The sequence below is a fragment of the Marmota monax genome, unplaced genomic scaffold, assembly GCF_021218885.2.
Source record: "Marmota monax isolate L192 unplaced genomic scaffold, Marmota_monax_Labrador192_F-V1.1 WCK01_AAM20220418_F8-fsc00035, whole genome shotgun sequence".
NCBI lineage: Eukaryota > Metazoa > Chordata > Mammalia > Rodentia > Sciuridae > Marmota > Marmota monax.
The window spans coordinates 1,114,033-1,134,473 of record NW_026691961.1 but is presented as its reverse complement, the minus strand read 5'-3'; the positions used below and the strand labels follow the sequence as shown (position 1 = coordinate 1,134,473).

At 33.1% G+C, this 20,441-nt stretch overlaps 1 protein-coding gene across 3 annotated transcripts in view; it reads left to right on the top strand.

Moving 5' to 3' along the window:
* The window catches only part of LOC124083066 (ankyrin repeat domain-containing protein 26-like), a 66,102-nt gene extending 48,344 nt beyond the window's left edge, over positions 1–17,758 (top strand). For all 3 annotated transcript variants that reach the window (XM_046429654.2, XM_046429850.2, XM_046429721.2), the window contains exons 16-19: positions 4,113–5,045; positions 10,708–10,980; positions 11,689–11,859; positions 16,218–17,758. In XM_046429654.2, the coding sequence (XP_046285610.1) occupies positions 4,113–5,045; positions 10,708–10,980; positions 11,689–11,826 (1,344 nt within the window). In that variant the 3' untranslated portion in view covers positions 11,827–11,859; positions 16,218–17,758. The remainder of the gene's footprint in view (positions 1–4,112; positions 5,046–10,707; positions 10,981–11,688; positions 11,860–16,217) is intronic.
* Positions 17,759–20,441: the final 2,683 nt, after the last annotated feature.

Below are 20,441 nucleotides of genomic sequence, written 5' to 3'. Positions count from 1 at the left end.
AGAAAACAGAATATGCTAGGAATATTTTTAGGAAAAGACCTTGGAGAACTTTTGTATGTCTCAGTAGATGTAGAGCTAAGGCTCTTACTATGGTCTGGTTGAATACATGAGGTGTCAGATTGCAAACTTATTCTTCTTAAAGTTAAGTGTTCTTTTATTTGCCACTGAAGCCATCCCAACAGATAGGTACATAATAAAATATTTGGAATTTTTAACTGTTTAAAGGGTAGATCATATGATCCTAAAAGTGGATCAACAGAGAAATAGTGAATTCTAATTTTTATTTATTGTTTTTAGGTATACATTACAATAGAGTTCTTTTGGTGTATTACACATACATAGCATATAACTTCTTCTATGTAGAGTTTTTCTGGTCATGTACTCATATGTGAACATAGGAATGTAATGTCAGATTCATTCTCCTATATTCCCCTCCTCTCTCAGCCCTTTATTCACTTTTGTCTAACCAACAAACTTCTATTCTTTTATCCTCCACCCTTATGTGTGTTAGCAACTACATGTTAAGGAGAATATTCAGACTTTGGATTTGGAGGACTGGATTATTTCACTTTGCATGGCAGTGTCCAGTTCCATTCATTTGCCAGCAAATGCCATAATTTCATTCTTCATGGCTGAATCCATTGTGTATATATGACACATTGTCTTTATCCTTCCATGTGTTGAAAGGCATCTAGGTTGGTTCCACAGCTTAACTTTTGTGAAGAGCTGCTATAAATATTTATGTGGCTGTGTCACTATAGTATCATTGGAGTATACACTGAGGAGCAGAATAACTGGGTCAAATGGTCGTTCCATTCCAGGTTTTGTGAGAAATCTATATACTGCTTTCCTGAAAAATTGCTTGGTGCAATGTATGAGTGAATCTTTTCCCCACATTCTTTTTTTTTAATTTTTATTGTTGGTTGTTCAAAACATTACATAGTTCTTGATATATCATATTTTCACACTTTGATTCAAGTGGGTTATGAACTCCCATTTTTACCCTGTATACAGATTGCATAATCACATCAGTTACACATCCATTGATTGACATATTGCCATACTAGTGTCTGTTGTATTCTGCTGCCTTTCCTATCCTCTACTATCCCCCCTCCCCTCCCCTCCCCTCCCCTCTTCTCTCTCTACCCCCTCTACTGTCATTCATTTCTTCCCCTTGCATTATTTTTCCCTTTCCCCTCACTTCCTCTTGTACGTAATTTTGTATAACCCTGAGGGTCTCTTTCCATTTCCATGCAATTTCCCTTCTCTCTCCCTTTCCCTCCCACCTCTCATCCCTGTTTAATGTTAATCTTCTTCTCATGCTCTTCGTCCCTACTCTGTTCTTAGTTACTCTCCTTATATCAAAGAAGACATTTGGCATTTGTTTTTTAGGGATTGGCTAGCTTCACTTAGCATAATCTGCTCTAATGCCATCCATTTCCCTGCAAATTCTATGGTTTTGTCATTTTTTAATGCAGAGTAATACTCCATTGTGTATAAATGCCACATTTTTTTTTATCCATTTGTCTATTGAAGGGCATCTAGGTTGGTTCCACAGTCTTGCTATTGTGAATTGTGCTGCTATGAACATCGATGTAGCAGTGTCCCTGTAGCATGTTCTTTTTAGGTCTTTAGGGAATAGACCGAGAAGGGGAATAGCTGGGTCAAATGGTGGTTCCATTCCCAGCTTTCCAAGAAATCTCCATACTGCTTTCCAAATTGGCTGCACCAATTTGCAGTCCCACCAGCAATGTACAAGTGTACCCTTTTCCCCACATCCTCGCCAGCACTTGTTGTTGTTTGACTTCATAATGGCTGCCAATCTTACTGGAGTGAGATGGTATCTTAGGGTGGTTTTGATTTGCATTTCTCTGACTGCTAGAGATGGTGAGCATTTTTTCATGTACTTGTTGATTGATTGTATGTCCTCCTCTGAGAAGTGTCTGTTCAGGTCCTTGGCCCATTTGTTGATTGGGTTATTTGTTCTCTTATTGTCTAATTTTTTGAGTTCTTTGTATACTCTGGATATTAGGGCTCTATCTGAAGTGTGAGGAGTAAAGATTTGTTCCCAGGATGTAGGCTCCCTATTTACCTCTCTTATTGTTTCTTTTGCTGAGAAAAAACTTTTTAGTTTGAGTAAGTCCCATTTGTTGATTCTAGTTATTAACTTTTGTGCTATGGGTGTCCTATTGAGGAATTTGGAGCCCGACCCCACAGTATGTAGATCGTAGCCAACTTTTTCTTCTATCAGACGGCGTGTCTCTGATTTGATATCAAGCTCCTTGATCCATTTTGAATTAACTTTTGTGCATGGCGAGAGAAGGGGATTCAGTTTCATTTTGTTGCATATGGATTTCCAGTTTTCCCAGCACCATTTGTTGAAGATGCTATCCTTCCTCCATTGCATGCTTTTAGCCCCTTTATCAAATATAAGATAGTTGTAGTTTTGTGGATTGGTTTCTGTGTCCTCTATTCTGTACCATTGGTCCACCCGCCTGTTTTGGTACCAGTACCATGCTGTTTTTGTTACTATTGCTCTGTAGTATAGTTTGAAGTCTGGTATCGCTATACTGCCTGTTTCACACTTCCTGCTTAGCATTGTTTTTGCGATTCTGGGTCTTTTATTTTTCCATATGAGTTTCATGATTGCTTTCTCTATTTCTACAAGAAATGCCATTGGGATTTTGATTGGCATTGCATTAAACCTATAGAGAACTTTTGGTAATATCGCCATTTTGATGATGTTAGTTCTGCCTATCCATGAACAGGGTATATTTTTCCATCTTCTAAGATCTTCTTCTATTTCTCTCTTTAGGGTTCTGTAGTTTTCATTGTATAAGTCTTTCACCTCTTTTGTTAGGTTGATTCCCAAGAATTTTTTTTTTTGAGGATATTGTGAATGGAGTGGTTGTCCTCATTTCCATTTCAGATTTTCCCCACATTCTCACCAACATTTATTGTTACTTGCATTCTTTATATCTCAGTGTAGTTTTAATTTTCATTTTTCTAATCGCTAAAGATGTTGAACATTGTTTTTCATATACTTGTTAACTGTACATATTTTTCTTTGAAGTGCTTGCTCAGTTTTTTATTCATTTATTGATTGTGTTATTTTTTGTGAGTTATTTTTCGAGTTGTTTATATATTCTGGAGATTAATGCTCTATCTGACATGTCAGTGACAAAGATTTTCTCCCATTCTATATGCTGTCTACTCACATTCTTTATGGTTTCCTTTGCTGTAAAGATACCACCCCATTTATTGATTCTTTATTTTACTTCTTGTGCTTTAAGTGTCTTTTTGAGGAATTCAGTTCCTACACTGACAAGATGGAGCGCTGGGCCTGTCTAGTCTTGTAATAGGTCTAGGGTCTTTTATCTATTATCTAGGTCCTTGATCCAGTTTGTTTTTGAGAAATAGGGGTTAAATTTCTCCTACAACATATGGGTTTTCAGTTTTCCCAGCACAATTGGTTGAGGAACCTATCCTTTCCCCAATGCATGTTTTATAGTGTGTTTGTCTAGTATTAGATAACTATATGTGTGGGGTTTTCTCTGTCGCTTCTCTTCTGCAAAGTTATTTATTTATTTTTTACATTGGCAAACTAACTAATCACTTAATCTATTCTTTCATTCTGGTATAATGCAGATTTTTTCAATCTTTAATTTTTTTCTTTTTTTATAACCAGGAATTGAACCAGGGTGCTCAACCACTGAGATGCATCCCAGCCATTTATTTATTTATTTGTTTATGAATGAGTCAGGGTCTCACTGAATTGCTGAAGACTGGCTTTGAACCTGTGATCCTCCTGCCTCAGTGTCCTGAGACACTGGTATTACAAGCATGAGCCCCTGAACCTGGCAGTTCTTACATTCTTTAAGTTGTAATTTTCTTTTACTCTCATAGATCCATCTTCTTGAATTAACTTTTGAACTCTTGGGAAATTATATTTTTATAAGCTCAGAAGTTTACATCTAATTTTTCTTCTGTGGGTATCTATTTATTGAAACCCTTTCACCATATAAATAAACAGGTTTTTCTTTAATTTCAGTGAAAATTATGAAACATCATTTTATTGAGTGCTAGCTAAATGTATCCTTGGTTTTATTTAGGTTTCTCCTAGTGATGGGACAGAGAACAAGCTATTGCATAAATATCACAAGAAGAAGGACGAGGTCTCTATGAAGAGACTGGGAATGGACACAGTAAAATATCAGAACCAGGAAAAGAAGTGCTTTGAGAATACTGAAATTTTAAGAGAAAAGAATACCAGTCTTCCATGGACACAAAAATTGAATGAGGAAACACTTATGGAAATATTTCAGGACAATGAACAGTTGGGTATTTGGAAAGTTGAGAATACATTGCAAAATTTCACACCTGAGAGTGAAAAACAAAGCACAGAAAGACCAGAAACAGATGTCAAATCTCACCCTGCCAGATCTGGTCCTGCTCCACCCCATCAAGGTGAAAGTCCAACACCAAAAAGAAATCTAGAACTTGCTTTCCAGAGAGGCAGAGATAAAGACTTTAGTTCACAGGAAAAAAAGAATATTGATGTATCTAACCTAAACGGTAGTAGTGAGATTCCTTCCCAACAGGTTCCAAAGTCTGAAGTAAAAACAAGTGACCTAGAAAACGAGCTGCATCAGACAAGAGTAATGACTTTGGCTACAGATCAAGTAAACAGACAACTAAAACAAAGACAGTGCCAACTGAAGGAGATGGAACACAGGTATCAAAATGAAGAAAGAAAAAGGAATGAACACCTCAGAAAGCAGGAAGCTTCTAAAGAGAAGGTATCTAAACTACAAAGAGAAACTACATTGCATGAAGACCAGTTGCATTACTATCAGAACAAAGGTGAAAATAAAATGGATGGAATCATTAATGTCCAAACCCAATTTTATGATGTTATAAAAAAACTTCAAGCTCGGAATGACAGATATGGTCTCATGCTGGGAAACAAATATTTGGAATTAATCAATGAAACTAATCATTTAAAAGAACAACTGGATCAATATGGAAAGGAGAAAGCAGAAGAAGTAAGTATCAAGCAAGATATCTTTATAAAGAGTCTTCAAAGGAATACTCAAAGTGATATCTGCTTATGGCAAAATGTTGAATCTTGATGAATATAAAAATGTAGATATTATGAATGTGTTTCTGTATCAACACAGAACTACAACCTGTTGTCCATCAAAAATAACTTAGACCTCATTTGCAGCACAACCAATCTATGTTTGAAGTGCTGAGTATTCCAATTTCCCTGCTCTGATTCTTACACACTGTGTACATATTTTAAAATAACTATAGGTACTCATGTGTCAACTAAACACAAAAGACTTAGTTAAAATATATTTTAATATTTAAAAAGGAGGAAATTTTTAAAACTTGGGCCTGACCCTTCAATTTAAGAAATTTTTTCTTATAAAGATTTAAGAGGTTGAGTTAAGATTTTTTTGTAGGTTTATATGCTGACATTAGTAATATGTTCTCAATAATGCTGAAACAATATCTAATTTGGGTGCTATTAATTCATCCCAAAGTTTGCACATGCTAAACACATGTTCTACCAATGAGCTACATCCCATTACTGAATAACAATTTTAATGTCTTCTTGTTGCTATACTTGAAGATCACAATGAAACACATAATGGAAATGCTCATACCTAGTTTCAAATAAATTAGTTACTTTTACAGTTCATTCCAGATTTTACAGTTGAACTGAAATGTAGGTGCTGTATTTTGTAATAGACTTTCTTCAGTATATTTTTGTATATTTCTAGTTGGTAAATTTATTTTTAGTCATTTAAGTTTAACATAAATCTGAAAATAACTGTCCTGATATTTTTTTTGTTTTCATTCATGTCTTGTCCACCTCTTTAAAAGCATCTATTTGTCATTATGATAAATTGGGACTAATGTGATGAATTGCAGCAAAACCACACTTGATTTCATCTGTAATTTGATGCACATATTCATGATAACTTGCTAATAGTTTTCTTCATTTCATGGCCTAATTCCTATTATATAGTGACAAAGATAATTGTAGCCATCTAAAATTCATTAATTTGGCACTGAACCCCCATGTCCAGACTAATGAGGGTGGCAGGGTTTATGTAAAGAAGGAGTGGTGTGAGGACCAGTGAGAAATCTAGGAGATGTGGACAGGCAGTGAGGTGGAGACCAGGTTACCTAGCATCTCCTTTATTCTTTGTGAAAGTATATTGGAATTATTTTAGCAAAGCTTTAAAGATGTGAGGATGTGGAGTATTAACTTGAGTCTCTAATAAGAGAGGGAAAATAACCTCTGTAGAATTCACCACTACCAATGAGACCTGTGTAACCATTTTTGATTGAGATTTCAGTAGTTTGTTAAACATTGCAACTTTATCAAGGGCAGTATGTAGAGATACAGGGCTCACCCTGTTGTGTAAGGAATGTGATAGTGACTAAGCAGGAGTACACAATCTTCTATTTTCTTAAGGGAATTCAGCTTACTGTTGTATGTAGTGATATTTTTTCAGAGTAAACATCATTATATAATAATAATAATAGTAATAATAATAATAGTAATAATAATAATAATAATAAATTTTTAAAGTGAGCTGAGTAACAAAATCATTAACAGAAATATCAGGTAGTTTCGAGACATCTTGAAAAACAGCCAGCTGGTACCCTGAAACTACAACGTGTATCAGAGGCTTCTCTAGAAGATTTAGCACATTTTCACATAAATTTAAAATATAAAGACAGGATTTAATGAAGAAACTAAGACAAATGACAAGTCAAGTATGTAGAAAATTGAACATGTCATCTGTAAATCAACACCTGCTTAAGTAATAAAAGTTATTCTGGGATACTAATGTCAATGAACAGCTTTCTTTATATTTTCATTATAATTGATTTTATTATATTTGGGGATCTTTATACTGCACTTATTTCTTACACTCAAAATTTTCTTTTTAATTTTTCTCTTACAAAATCAGCATCTTTCATTAAAATATCTAGTCTGAGGAAAGCTGAGACTTTTTTCTATAACCCAGCAGCTTTTCATGCTGTCTCTACTTCCATGGTACAACAAGGAAAACTAAATTAGAGGTACTATTTAATAGAATGTTTCAGGAAAAATTGTTATTTTTACTTCATTTTTGTGCATCTATTCAAAATCTGCAAGTAATTACTAAATTGACTTTAAAAATGTGTACAAATTTTTTATGCTTTTCTCAAAATACAGATATGTTTTAGGTTTTAGTTTAATTATTGAAAAACTTAGGCTATTTCTTTATTTTTTTATTTATTTAGATACATTATGAAACATATAAATATTTGTATTATGTCTGGACTGATATCCAAACTAGACAATGAAAAATGTTAGCTAAGTTTTTTTTCAGTACATCTCTTAAAAGGCATTTTTATGATATATGTAATGCACTTGACATCGAATTCACCCATATAACATGTAAAATACAGTGTCTCTTAGTACATTAACAGAGTTATGTAACCATTTACACAGTCAATTTTAGAACATTTTCATGTTCTTGAAAAGAAACCTGGAACCTTTTAGCTGTCAGTTTTCTAATCCCTACACATCCAAAGTCCTAGAAAACTACCAATATATTATTTTAGTAATTTACAAATGTGAACAATAGTACTTTTATTTATTTATTTATTTATTAACTTTAGGCAAGACTCTATTTTTATGTGATTTTTAAATTTGTTTTAATTAGTTACCCATGACAATACAATGACCTTGACATATCATACATTTGAATCACATGGGATAAAATATCTCATTTTTCTGAGTATACAGGTTGCAGAATCACATTGGTCATGCATTCACATATATACACATGGTAATAATAATGTCCGTTTTATTCTACTATCCTTCCTATCTCCCCAGCCTTCCCCTCCCTTCCCATCACTTCTCTCTACCTAATCTAAGGTAACACTATTATTTTTTTTCTCACATCTTCATACATGTATTTTGTATAACAATGAAGGTCTCCTTCCACCATCCATGCAATTCCCTTTCTCCCTCCTTTTCCCTCCCACCCCTCTTCCCTATGTAGAGGTAATCTTCTTCCCATGCTCTTCCTCTCTTCCCCATTTTGAGTCACCCCCCTTATATCAGAGAAGACACTCGGCATTTGTTTTTCTTGGGATTGGTTAACTTCACTTAGCATAATCTGCTCTAATGCCATTCATTTCCCTGCAAATGCCATGGTCTCATTATTTTTAGTGCTGAGTAATATTCTATTGAGTATATATGCCACATGTTTTTATCCATTCATCCATTGAAGGGCATCTAGGTTGGCTCCACAGGCTAGCTATTGTGAATTGTGCTGCGATAAACATTGATGTGGCTATGTCCCTGTAGTACCTTGTTTCTTTATTGTTCTTTTTAGATATATATGACAGTAGACTGTATTTGAATATTTACATCATAGATTATAACTTCACATTTTTATATTTGTACATAATGTGGAGTTACACTGGTCATGTATTCACATGTGAATATAGGAAAGTTGTTTCAGATTTATTCTACTGTCTTTTCTGTTTCCATTTTCATTCCCATTCCTTTTGTCTTAATTCAATGAACTTCTATTCTTTTTTACCACATTCCTTACTGTGTGTTAGCATTCACTTATGAAAGAGAACTTCCAGCCTTTGGATTTGGAGGATTGGCTTATTTCACTTAGGATGATAATCTCCAGTTCCATCCATTTACTGGCAAATGCCATAATTTCATTCTTTCTCACAGCTTATTAATATTCCATCCTGTGTACATGACACATTTTTAAAATCTGATCATCTATTGAAGGTTTCATAGCTTCAATATTGTGATTTGAGCCACTTTAGACATTGTTGTGGCTGTGTCACTGTAGTATGATGATTTTAAGGATTTTGTGTGTAAATCAAGGAGTGGGATAAGTGGGTCAAATGGCGGTTACATTCCAAGATTTCTGAGGACTCTCCATACTGCTTTCCAGAGTGATTGCACCAATTTGCAGTCCCATCAACAATGTGTAAGTGAACATTTTCCCCACACTGCCACCAACATCTATCATTATTTTATTCTTTTCAGTTGCCATTCTGACCCAAGTGAGATGGAATCTCAGTGTGGCATTTGCATTTCTCTAATTGAATTTTTTTTCATATATTTTCTGACCATTTGCATATGTTCTGGGAAGTGCCTTTTCAGTTCCTTTGCCCATTTATTGATTGGATTATTGGTTGGTGTTCTTTTGGTGTTAAAAAATTTGAATTATTTGTACATCCTGGTGATTAATGTTCTGTCTGAGGTGCACATGGCAAAGATTTTCTCACATTTTGAAGGCTCTCTGTTCATAATTCGTGATGGTTTCCTTTGCTGTGAAAAAGTTTTTTAGTTTGATACCAACCCATTTATTGATCTTTTTTTTAAAAAAAAATAGTTGTATATAGACCACAATATCTTTATTTTTATGTGGTGGTGAGGATCAAACACAATGCCTCACACATGGAAGGCAAGCACTCTACCACTGAGCTACAGCCCCAGCCCCAGCCCCATATTGATGCTTTTAAAAAATATTTTTATTTGTAGATGGACACATTATCTTTATTTATTCATGTGTGGTGCTGAGGATCAAACCAAGAGCTGCACACATGCTAAGCAAGCACTCTACCACTGAACTACCAGTCACCATTTGCTGATTCTTGATATTAACTTTTGCTTTTTGGAAATCTTGTTTGGAAGTTGGCTTATAGTTCTAACTCTAAAATTACTCTGTAATGGATATTTCATACAAGTGAATTTATACAACAGTAGGTATTTTGTTTTTTACCAGTTTCATTGACTTAGAATACTTTTTCCAGGGATCCTCTGTGTTGTAGCAAGCATCACTATTTTATTTCTTTCTGTTGTCTAGTGGAGTTTTGTTTTATGACCATGTCACTTAGCCAGTTATCAGTTGCTAAACCATAAAATTCTTCCACCTCTTGACAACTCCAGTACTACATGACTGGGGGCATCTATTTACAAGTTAATATTTGGACATGCTTTTATTACCCTGCCTCTTTGTGGTCTTCATGAATTGTGCCGATTGTACCATATCTCTGTCTTATTCATGCTGTACTTTCTGACTTGTCTGCTTTTATTCACTTGATCATGTTTATTCAGAGATCACATAAAATGAATTTTTATTTTTCATGCACTTTCTTTGACTTTTCTGTCACCAACAGTGTTTGCATGGTGATTATCTTGTTGAGATATAAATTTTCCCAAGGTGAGAGTAATATCTGATATCCACACCTATTCTAGAATAGAATAGTTGTTTTAACAAAATTACTATTTGATATCAATCAATATTTTTTGTTAGTAGATTGGCCTGTTAAGACTTTTATTCTAACTATATTTCAGTGACAAAATATAAAATTAAATTCACTTAATCCAATAGTAAATTCAGTATGGGAAAAATCATCTTCTATATAGATTTCCTCAACATTTATTATGTAGCCAGAATTGGGATTTATAGATATGTAATCCTTACCAACTGAAAAGCTAATATACCTTATTATAGAAACTTAATCTACTCTTCATAATGCTGGTATAGATTATGTTGGCGATTGAATTTATGTAAAATTTGTTGTTTGAGTTTGTGTCGAATATTTTCAGTATCTTATTTTCATATTGTTTTTTTCATACTTCTTTTATTCATCCAGATGGATGATCTTACTACAAAGATGAAAAATGCATCTTCAAAGCATTTACATTTGAGAACAAACTATGACTGTTTTATGCAGAACTTGTTTTTTATAAAAAGTATACAAGATACATTTGAAAAAATAGAAAGGAATCAAAAGAAGTTGGAAGAAAATGTAGTAAACTTTCCAAGGCACACACGGAGCACTCGAATAGAACGAGGCCAAGGAGTATGGTGGGAATGTGACATTGAACATCGAGCAAGATGGGATTTAGAGGAGAAGCAAAAACAAGTATTTCTGATTTTACAGGCTATCTTACTTATCTGCAATTTGCTTTAATTCATTTCATTGTAAACTGTATTTTGGATATACGTATTATAGTTGTATTCTATATCTCTTGAGGAAAGATGTTGTGTAGATTTCTAAGAGAAGGAAGACATTTGATGCCCCTTCAAATACCACAATTTACATCATCCTTTCAGCTAATTTGATCTGAGTAATAATTTTCATCAGATAACTGTTGGATATTTGATAATAGTGGGCATAAGTAAGACTATGAGGAGAAAAAAATGTGATGCAGAAATATACTTTTGAATTGTTAAATTAAAATTTTCAACTTTCATATTTTGAATTGATTCTATTATTCTTTAAATTGTTGGATGATCTGAGTGCTAACATGTGAATGATTCATTACTTTGAGCACAGATCAGTGGTAGATAGCCTAGCCTGTGCAACGCCCTGGGTTCCATTCAGCAGTAGAAAGGAGGAGGAGGAGGGCAGGGAATGAGGAGGGAAAGGGGGAAAGGAAGAACTCAGTTATTATTATTGGTTCAGATTTAATGTAATTGATACTGATGACAGAAGTTTACAGTCTAATATTTTTTTCTTCACATTTAATATTGCTGTCTGAATTTTTGACTCAGAACTAAATAAAATAACTACATAATAATTATTTGGGTTCTAATTAGTTTTAAAATATATTCTTTTTATTTTCTTTAGACACAAGAAGCATCTCCAGAAATTACAGAGCCGTTCAGAAAGACTAATTTTACTTCAATAAAAATTCAGATGGAACTCAGAATTAGCCACCTGGAATCTGAACTGAAAATTCTAAGAAATGCAACTGAGAGAATATAGGCACTTCCATATAGAACAATCCAGATTCCACAAGTATGTCAAAACCTAGACTGAAAGAGAGCAACTTAGTCTCCTTAATTTGTGTCTACTGCATAACTTTGAGACAGGTTGATGAGATTGGTAGCATGCAAAAGCGAACTAGACCCTATAATTTGTGGAAGTAATGTTAGGAAATGAATGTACTCTTGAAATATTAGTCTAGGAAGTTTATCTTTCACTCACCTTTGCATTTTACATCTGAAGGTAAACTATTAAGCTTTCTTCCCTTAGTGTTCTCCTGTATGTAATCTGGTCTATTAGACTTTTAGTTAAGTATTTTTTGAAGTTTTGTGATTCATATAGTTATATTGTGACAAAACTGCTTCTACATGGAAACATGAACAAGTTTCACAATTTTTGAAAGATTATAACTGAAACCTCAAGTGTCCAGTGTTGCTATAAATACACTCTGGGCACATTCTGACACCTGACAGATTAACTGATTTTTATTTTAATTTTTAAATATTATCCTTACATGATATCTAGAGACAAAATGTTCTATATAGTTTTTCCTCTCTACATTGTCATACTTGTGATGATAGGAAGTATAACCTGCAAAGTGGTTAAAAATATTCTGATGATCAGTGTTGGGGCCTGTGAATGACAGAATGAATGGGCAGTCTCCTGAAGCCCTGGTAACAAATTCATGGGCCAACTTTCTAGGCAGCAGCTTTAATCTGTCTTGATCACCCACTCACCTATCTTGTTCTGAACCAGTGGCTGTTGCTCTGAATTGTCTCAGTGTCAAATGCTTAATTTATCTAGGTAATAGGTAGAATATACATATGATGGTAATAAATGCTTGACAATATCTTCAAGGAACATTCTTTAAGTCCTTGAACTGGTTCACTAAATATGAATCTTTCTAGCTTTACTAAAATTTTCTAGTTGCATGTGTTTAAGGAAACCATGATGATTTAATATACTTCAACATAGTAAAATGGCTTTGGTAGTCAAATAAACTAAGGTATATATCATCTGCTATATTTATCTTTAAAATATCAATATTTCTAATGGCATCCTCAAGAATCTTCCAAGGAGAGTCTTTCAAGAAGGCAGCATTGTTACTTGCAAAGTCATACATCGCTGATTTCTCTCTTCCACCAACATTGCTTTAATTGGAAGTTTGAAGCCCCCTAGAAATATGTACACTTCTTTAGAGAAATTACAAACCCATAATTGCATACACTGTCTCTGTTCTGATTCTTTTAGTGTTGTGCCCACATATGGAGAATTTCTACCTACTCTCTTTTTAAAATATTTTTTTTTAGTTATAGATGAACAATACTTTTATTTTCTTTATTTTATGTGGTGCTGAGGATTGAACCCAGTGCCTCACATGTGTAGGCAAGTACTCTACCACTGAGCAACAATCCCTCCACTTACTCTTATGGAAAATTTAAATTATTCTTTTATTTTATGAAAATTTTGAAAGTGCATTTAGACATAAATAATATTGAGGTTAATTTTGAAATAATTAAACAAGCATGAAATATAATGTGCTCTAATTCAGTGACCAGTACTTCCACTTTATCTCCCCTTCTTCCTCCCTGTGTTCTCTTTCTTCTACTCTGCTGATCTTATACTTATTTGTAGTTTTTAAGTTTCTTTTTGAATTATGCATTATGAATATACATGAAGGTGAAATTCACTGTGATATTTTCATATGGATTCACAAAAAAATTTGATCAGATTCATTTCACTGTTCCACACTGAGTGCTGTCCCCAACTCCCTGGCTTGGGTTGGGTTAGGGTTAGGGTTAGGTTAGGGTTAGAGTTGCATTGTATAACAGGAGCCCTTCAGTACAACCAGGTGATTTCCTTCATACTAAGAGTTCATTTGAGCAAGTCAAATATTAGTCCAAAAATGATGAGCTATATTTTTAAGAGCTAATAAGAAAAACAATGTCCAGGTATTTTTGAACCAATTTGAAGATATTTCTATAATATTTGACAATTTTTTTATCAGGGGTATTATTACAATAATGAAATATCTGCTTGAAAATGATCAAATAAAAGATACCATCTTGCTTTCATTGCACCTTGGTTTAGAGCTTCCATGGTTTTATTTATTTATTTTTTTGGTTGTTTGTTTCTTTGTACCAGGGATTGTACTAAGGGACACTTGACCACTGAGCCATATCCCCAAACCTATTCATATTTTATTTAGAGACAGGGTCTCAGTGAGTTGCTTAGGCCTCATGGTTGCTGAGGCTCGCTTTGAACTCAAGACTGTCCTGTCTCAGCCTCTTAAGCCACTGTGATTACAGGCATGTGCCATCACACCCTGCTTCAATGGTGTTTTGATGAACTTCTTAACACATAGTAAAGCCATGCATACCTATGTTAAATGTGGCCTCAACCTTATTCTTTTATTTGGCATTTTGACCTAAAAAATCACAGGAGAACAAATCTAAGCTTTATAAAACAATACTGAAGTTAAATAGTTATGACAGAAAGAAATAATTTTAACATGTAAATTACAATTTAATTTAATAGCTGATATAAGTTTTTTTCAGTTTCTTAGCTTACATGAATATCTTTCTGAAAAAAAATGAGAGAATCGGGTTTGAAGTGCTTCAGAGTCATGAAATTGGATGACTATTTACAAAAAGAGAATGAAAGTTAGTTGTTATGCAGGATGCAAGTATAAGTTGTTCTTATTAGTTCTTACCAGAAAAAAATGAGATAATTTACCGTTTACAAAACAATGATAAATTGTGTATGAATGTAGACACAATGCAAAGGGGATTTGGGAGGCAACTCTTTTTCCAATGTATTTCTGGGAGAAAGTGACGTTTCTTTTTTACTTATGCATAAGCTAGTTTATTTAAAACTTAATGTAATAGTTCTACATTTCCTTGTGGAACATTAGTTTGCCATATCATGCTAGCCTGAATAGAAGAGTGTTTTTTAAACTCTTTCATCACGTTTCAAAGATATGTCTCCGTAATCACTGCAGAATGCCTTCAAAGGTGAAGGGAGAAGGAGAGGAAAAAATTACTAGAGAGGAAGAGTGATCAAATTATTTTATGTGCATCTGTGAATATGTCATAATCAATTCCTCTATTATATATAGTCAAATGCACCAGTAAAAATTTTTGTTTAAAATAATTTTCTTTAAAAATAGAACATAAAGACAGGAATGGGAATTGTGTCAGTCAAAATCATTTGTTTTCACATCAAATGTGTAAAGGCATTAGACACCACCTTATTGTTATCACTACAACATACTTACTATGTTCAGTAATATATTTTAGACCCTATTTGGGGAATTAGCAAGAGAAGAGTTTTATACAAAGAACACTTTACATGGTGATATTTATATAAGAGTTGGAAGTATTTACCACATAACTCATCAAGTGCACATCTATAATGAGCCAAATGTTTAAAAACTGCTGGTCATAACTTCTGAAATCAATTACAATTAAAGAGCTATGTATTTTTTCCAATTCTGAATATCAACAAATTAAAGACCTTAAGTGTGAAACTGCTTTTTTCCCACTTCTGCCCCACTATGAAACTGTCAGTCTATACACTGACATTCTTTTGTGGGAAAAATGGCATCACCCATTTTCTGTGGTTTATGGCCAAAAGCCCAGACTGACTTAGTAACAGTCACACATTTAAAATACCCTGTCATGACTCTGTCATTAGTTTACATTTGCCTCAAGAAAAGTATGAAATTTCTTAGCCAAAAATTAAAATATCTAAACAACTGGATTTTTGTCAGGTTACTCAGGCTATCTCATCTCACTTGCTTTACTGGCACTTTGCTCTAAATTCTAGTGACACTGGACCACTGTGTTTCCACAAGTGTTCTTTCTCATCTTGGTGTCTGCATGCACCTCTTCCCTTTCTCTCTCAATTTCTGCTTTTACTTCAGGTATTAACTCATGTATCACTTCCATTGAAGGACCTCAAACACTGACACAAATTTGGGACAGAAGTCCCTTCTAAGTGTTCCAGTAGTATCCTGTTTTATCCTTGTCCTAATGCCAATGACTCTGTATGGAAATTGCCTGATTGTCTGCTTTTGAAGCTATTGTATATGACTGTTGAGAGGTGTCCATTATCATCTCCATGTTGTCATCCCACTTCTTGCCAGAATACCCTAGCATATGGTTGTCGAATTTATGCATAAGGGGTGGAAAACCCAAAGCTCTGATACTCAGTCATAATGACAACTGTGTATGAAAATATGGGCATACTGCATTCTATAGTGATTTTGTATTGTGGACATATCTTTTTTTCTTCTTATAAACAATGAAAAGTTCTAAAATTCTTCACTGATTTATACTTATAAAATGTTTGAGAAAAAATATAATTCTTTTTCTCTTCACTTGCTGCAGAATTTGAATCCTGACCATGGGAGCTTCTGCCTTAAGAATTACTAATAAGACAAGACAAGATTTACTTTTGGAAACATCATAAGGATATACAGAGATTTTAAGAAAAAAAATATGAAAGCTAATATTGTGTTTTTCAGACTGTTAATATAATATTTAAATTACTTATGAAATGTATGATGTAAATACTTTATTGAAATGGATGTAACATATATATAATGAAATTATCAAAATATGAAAATTATTTATATCTGTAAGAAAATTTGAAGTGCAAGTGCAAACCAGTTTTTATTAGATGTGTTTTCAGACTATCTAAATGTTAGCATTTAAGCTCAATTCAGCAACCAAGTCAACACTAATTTGGTAGATCTAAATATCACATTAATGATGGATTATTTATATTATATCACTGAATATGGGTCCAGAGAATTAGGCAACATTATTTTTACATGCTGGTTACTATATTGACTAATGGATTAATGTATTGCAATTATTATACTGCCATCTTTAAATTTATATTTCAGGCACTGACTTAATAATTTTTCTAATAAGAATATTTGCTTAGTGTTTTATCTTTATTTTTTTTCCTTTTCTCTTTGTTTATACAATCTTGGGAAATAATAGTAAATTTACAGGTTCTAATATAAAGTACTTTTGTCTGCTGAAGCATTTTAAATTGAATTGCTTACATATGCTATCATTTATGATATTTTTAGTATTTCGTACATGTCAGAACATGCTAGATAACTACAATTCAACATTCATTTATTATGAGTATATTTTTCAAATATTAACAGGTAACAGCATAGTTGTTAATTGTATCAGTTTCATTATGAAGGTTATATTGTTATCTAGCATGTTCTGACTTGTAGGAAATACTAAACCTATCATGAAAGATGGCATATGTTAACAATTCATTTTAAAATGCTTCAGTGGGAAAAAGTACTTTGCATTAGAACCTGCAAATTCACTAGTATTTTCCAAGATTGTATAAAGAAAAACAACAACAACAACAACAACAAAAAAACACACACATTAAGCAAATGCTGTTTCTCAAATCAGCATTTATACATTCTATCATAATGCCTTGGACCACTTAATCCTCAGATTATTTTCATGTTTTTCTAGTAGCCTAATATTGTTCTTTATAAAAAAAATATTTCCTTCAGAGACATGAAATGAACTTAATTGTTTTATTTTATAGATGCCTTCTGAATTAAATATTCCTTGGTCTTTTCTTAACCTTCATGACCTTGAATTTTTCAGGGGGAAAGCTTGTAGAATGTGCTTAAAATGGATTCTCTGGTTTCCTTATGATTGGAGCTAGATTACATGTTTTTGGCAAGAGTACCACAGAAATCAATTCTATGATTTTCAGTTTGAATCACATCATGTGACCTATAATATCCTCATTACTGCTGATGTTAATATTGGTCATTAATGTGGTATTTGCAGGATTTTACTTTGTAATTATTATTTGTGTGAAGATAGTTTGAGACTATAAATATTAATATAAATATAAATGTGTATCATTCACCACTAAATTTGTTCATTTATTATACCTATACAGATTCATGGTTTATTTTATTGTGTTTGCTGTTACTTGTTAATATTTTAAAAATTTATTTTTCTTTCAGAAATGTTCTATTTTGATAATCTCAGATTTATAGAAGATTTAAGACAGCAGTGAAAGGAATTCATAAGAAACATCCCCAAATGTTATTCTTCATTTCTAGATAAGTCTACATATATAACAGTTTTTATCTCTGAACCATTTGCAAGATGCACACAATGTCTTTTTATTTGTAAATAAAAAAATCTCACATTTTCTAAAAATGAGAAATTATCTCTGTAACTATGGTGCAATGATCAAAATAAGTAAACTATATTGTGAATATCTACTCTACAAATCTTATTCAAAATTTGACAGTTATTTTAACAATTGTCTTTGAACCAAAATAAATCCAATTTTGGGAAATTTTAATATCAATTATTCATGTGTCCAGTGGTCTTGTTTCTTCTGTTTTTTTTTTTTTTTTTTTTTTTTTAATCTGGGATGGTTCCTGAGCATTTCTGGGCTATTCATGATATCTTTGATTTTGATTTTTGAATGGTGTATTTCAGTAGTAGTTCTATAGATTTTTCTTCAGTTTATAATTAGATTTTAATTTTCATAACCAGTGGATAAATGCTCAAATATTTGACTCTCAAATTAACCTGAATGCTGCTGGTAGATTGCACATAGAGATCGCTGTTCCACCAATATGTCAATATATTTGGTGATATTAAAATTAATACCAATGGAATTTGCAAATATTTCTTTAGAGGAGCACATCATGAAGACTTCAGGCTTTGTGGATCAGAAGTTCTCTGTGGTCATAGCCTAAAATCTGCAATATATAATAATTGAATGCCTAATAGCATTCCAATAAAACTATATTTTCAGGGAAAGGGGGTGAGGCTCAGTGATAGATTACGTGTATAGCACATATGAAGCCTGAGGACAAATCTCAGCGTGGCAAATAAACAACAACAGAAACACTTTATTTGCCAAAACAAGCTACATTCTGGATTTAGTCTTGATTTGTTGATCCAATGTTCCTCTAATGCTGTGAAACTTGAGTTGCATGTATGTTTTTTCTTTTGTATGCACAACACACTTCATATGCACCACATCATTCTTCTACAGACTTTCTGTACAATTCAGTTTATGAAATAAGAATATTTTCTGAATTTGCCCTCAGGTTTTGTTATTGAATTCACCATTTCAATATTAATAAGTACTTTGCATATCTGCCCTTGAAACTTATTCTGTTATCTTTTAAAAAGTATTATTATTAATTGTTGATAGACCTTTATTTTATTTATTTATTTATATGTGGTGCTGAGTATCACAAACAGTGCCTCATCCATGCTAGAAAAATTCTCTAGCACTGAAAAACAACCCCAGACCTGTGTTATCATTAAGAATGAGAAAATTAATACTCAGTTTATCTAATAAATCAGGAAGAAATTTTCATGATGACTGTAGATTAAATTTTTATGAATTTATTACTTAATACTTTTTTAGCATTTTTGGTGTTACATATGTAATTTTTAAAATGTTCAAAGTTTTACATATGATCATTATGTAAAAATTGAAAAATACAGTTAAAGAAGAACAAAGATTATTCTCCATTATTCCACTTAGATACAATGTCTTTCAAAAGGAGGGTCTGCAAACACTAAATTAAAATCAGTTTTTAATTTTTTTATTTTATTGATTGATGATATTCCGATCTAATCCAGAATATGCTCTACCCTAAGCCATATCCCAAGTCTTCCATTCATTTGTGAATCTCACTCTTGTGGTTTTCTCTTCCTGCATAACTCCAAGAACTAATTTTTCCAAAGTTACCATTGAATTTTACTTTTAACACATCTACACTTAATTTCATGCACTTAATTTTACAATTACTCATTCATCAATGGAACATTTCCACTTCTAATAACAAGAACTCCCAAGTGGATGAAGGGAGTTTAGACTCCACAAAAACAGCTATACAAATGATTTCTCTTTCCCACAACCACACATAAATGTATATAAACAGCCTCAATACCCAGCCAAATAGTTGTAGTAAAACTAATAAGAACTGGAGATAGAGGGCAAAACCAAGAACAGCCTCACTAAATGGTAAAGGAAAACTTTTGCCTTTCTCACAGATCAGCTTTTCCCCCAAGTTGACACACCAGTGTGATCAGGAGAAACTGCCCAATTCTCAGTTTTCCCCTTTTGGTGTCAGAGAAAGGAGAACGTAGCTCCAATATTCTGGATTTTTAGAGAACTGTTTTCTGTCTACTGTGACACAGAACTGGTGGCATATTTTGATAATTAGTCACATTGAGAAAGAGGAAAAACCATTGAACATCAAAGAACCTACAGTGCAGAAACCAGGTGGAAGAAAAGTTTATGTACTTTTGATAGAATTCCACAGCTTTCTTCCTAGAAAGCTAAGTGTCTGGAGAGAGTGTATGCACAGCAAGGGTGACAAAGCCCTTAAATACTTAACTGGGCTTGCTGGTGAAGATCTTCCCCTATGTGCAGCCACCAGGAGAGAGAAGTTTGAAACTAAAATTCTCAACCAAAGGCAAACTAGTTCAAGGAGCACCCCAAGAAAAGCCATAACACAGAGCCATGCTATCCTGTAAAATCTGTGGGGCCTAGAAAATGAGGTTTCTTAGTGTTTC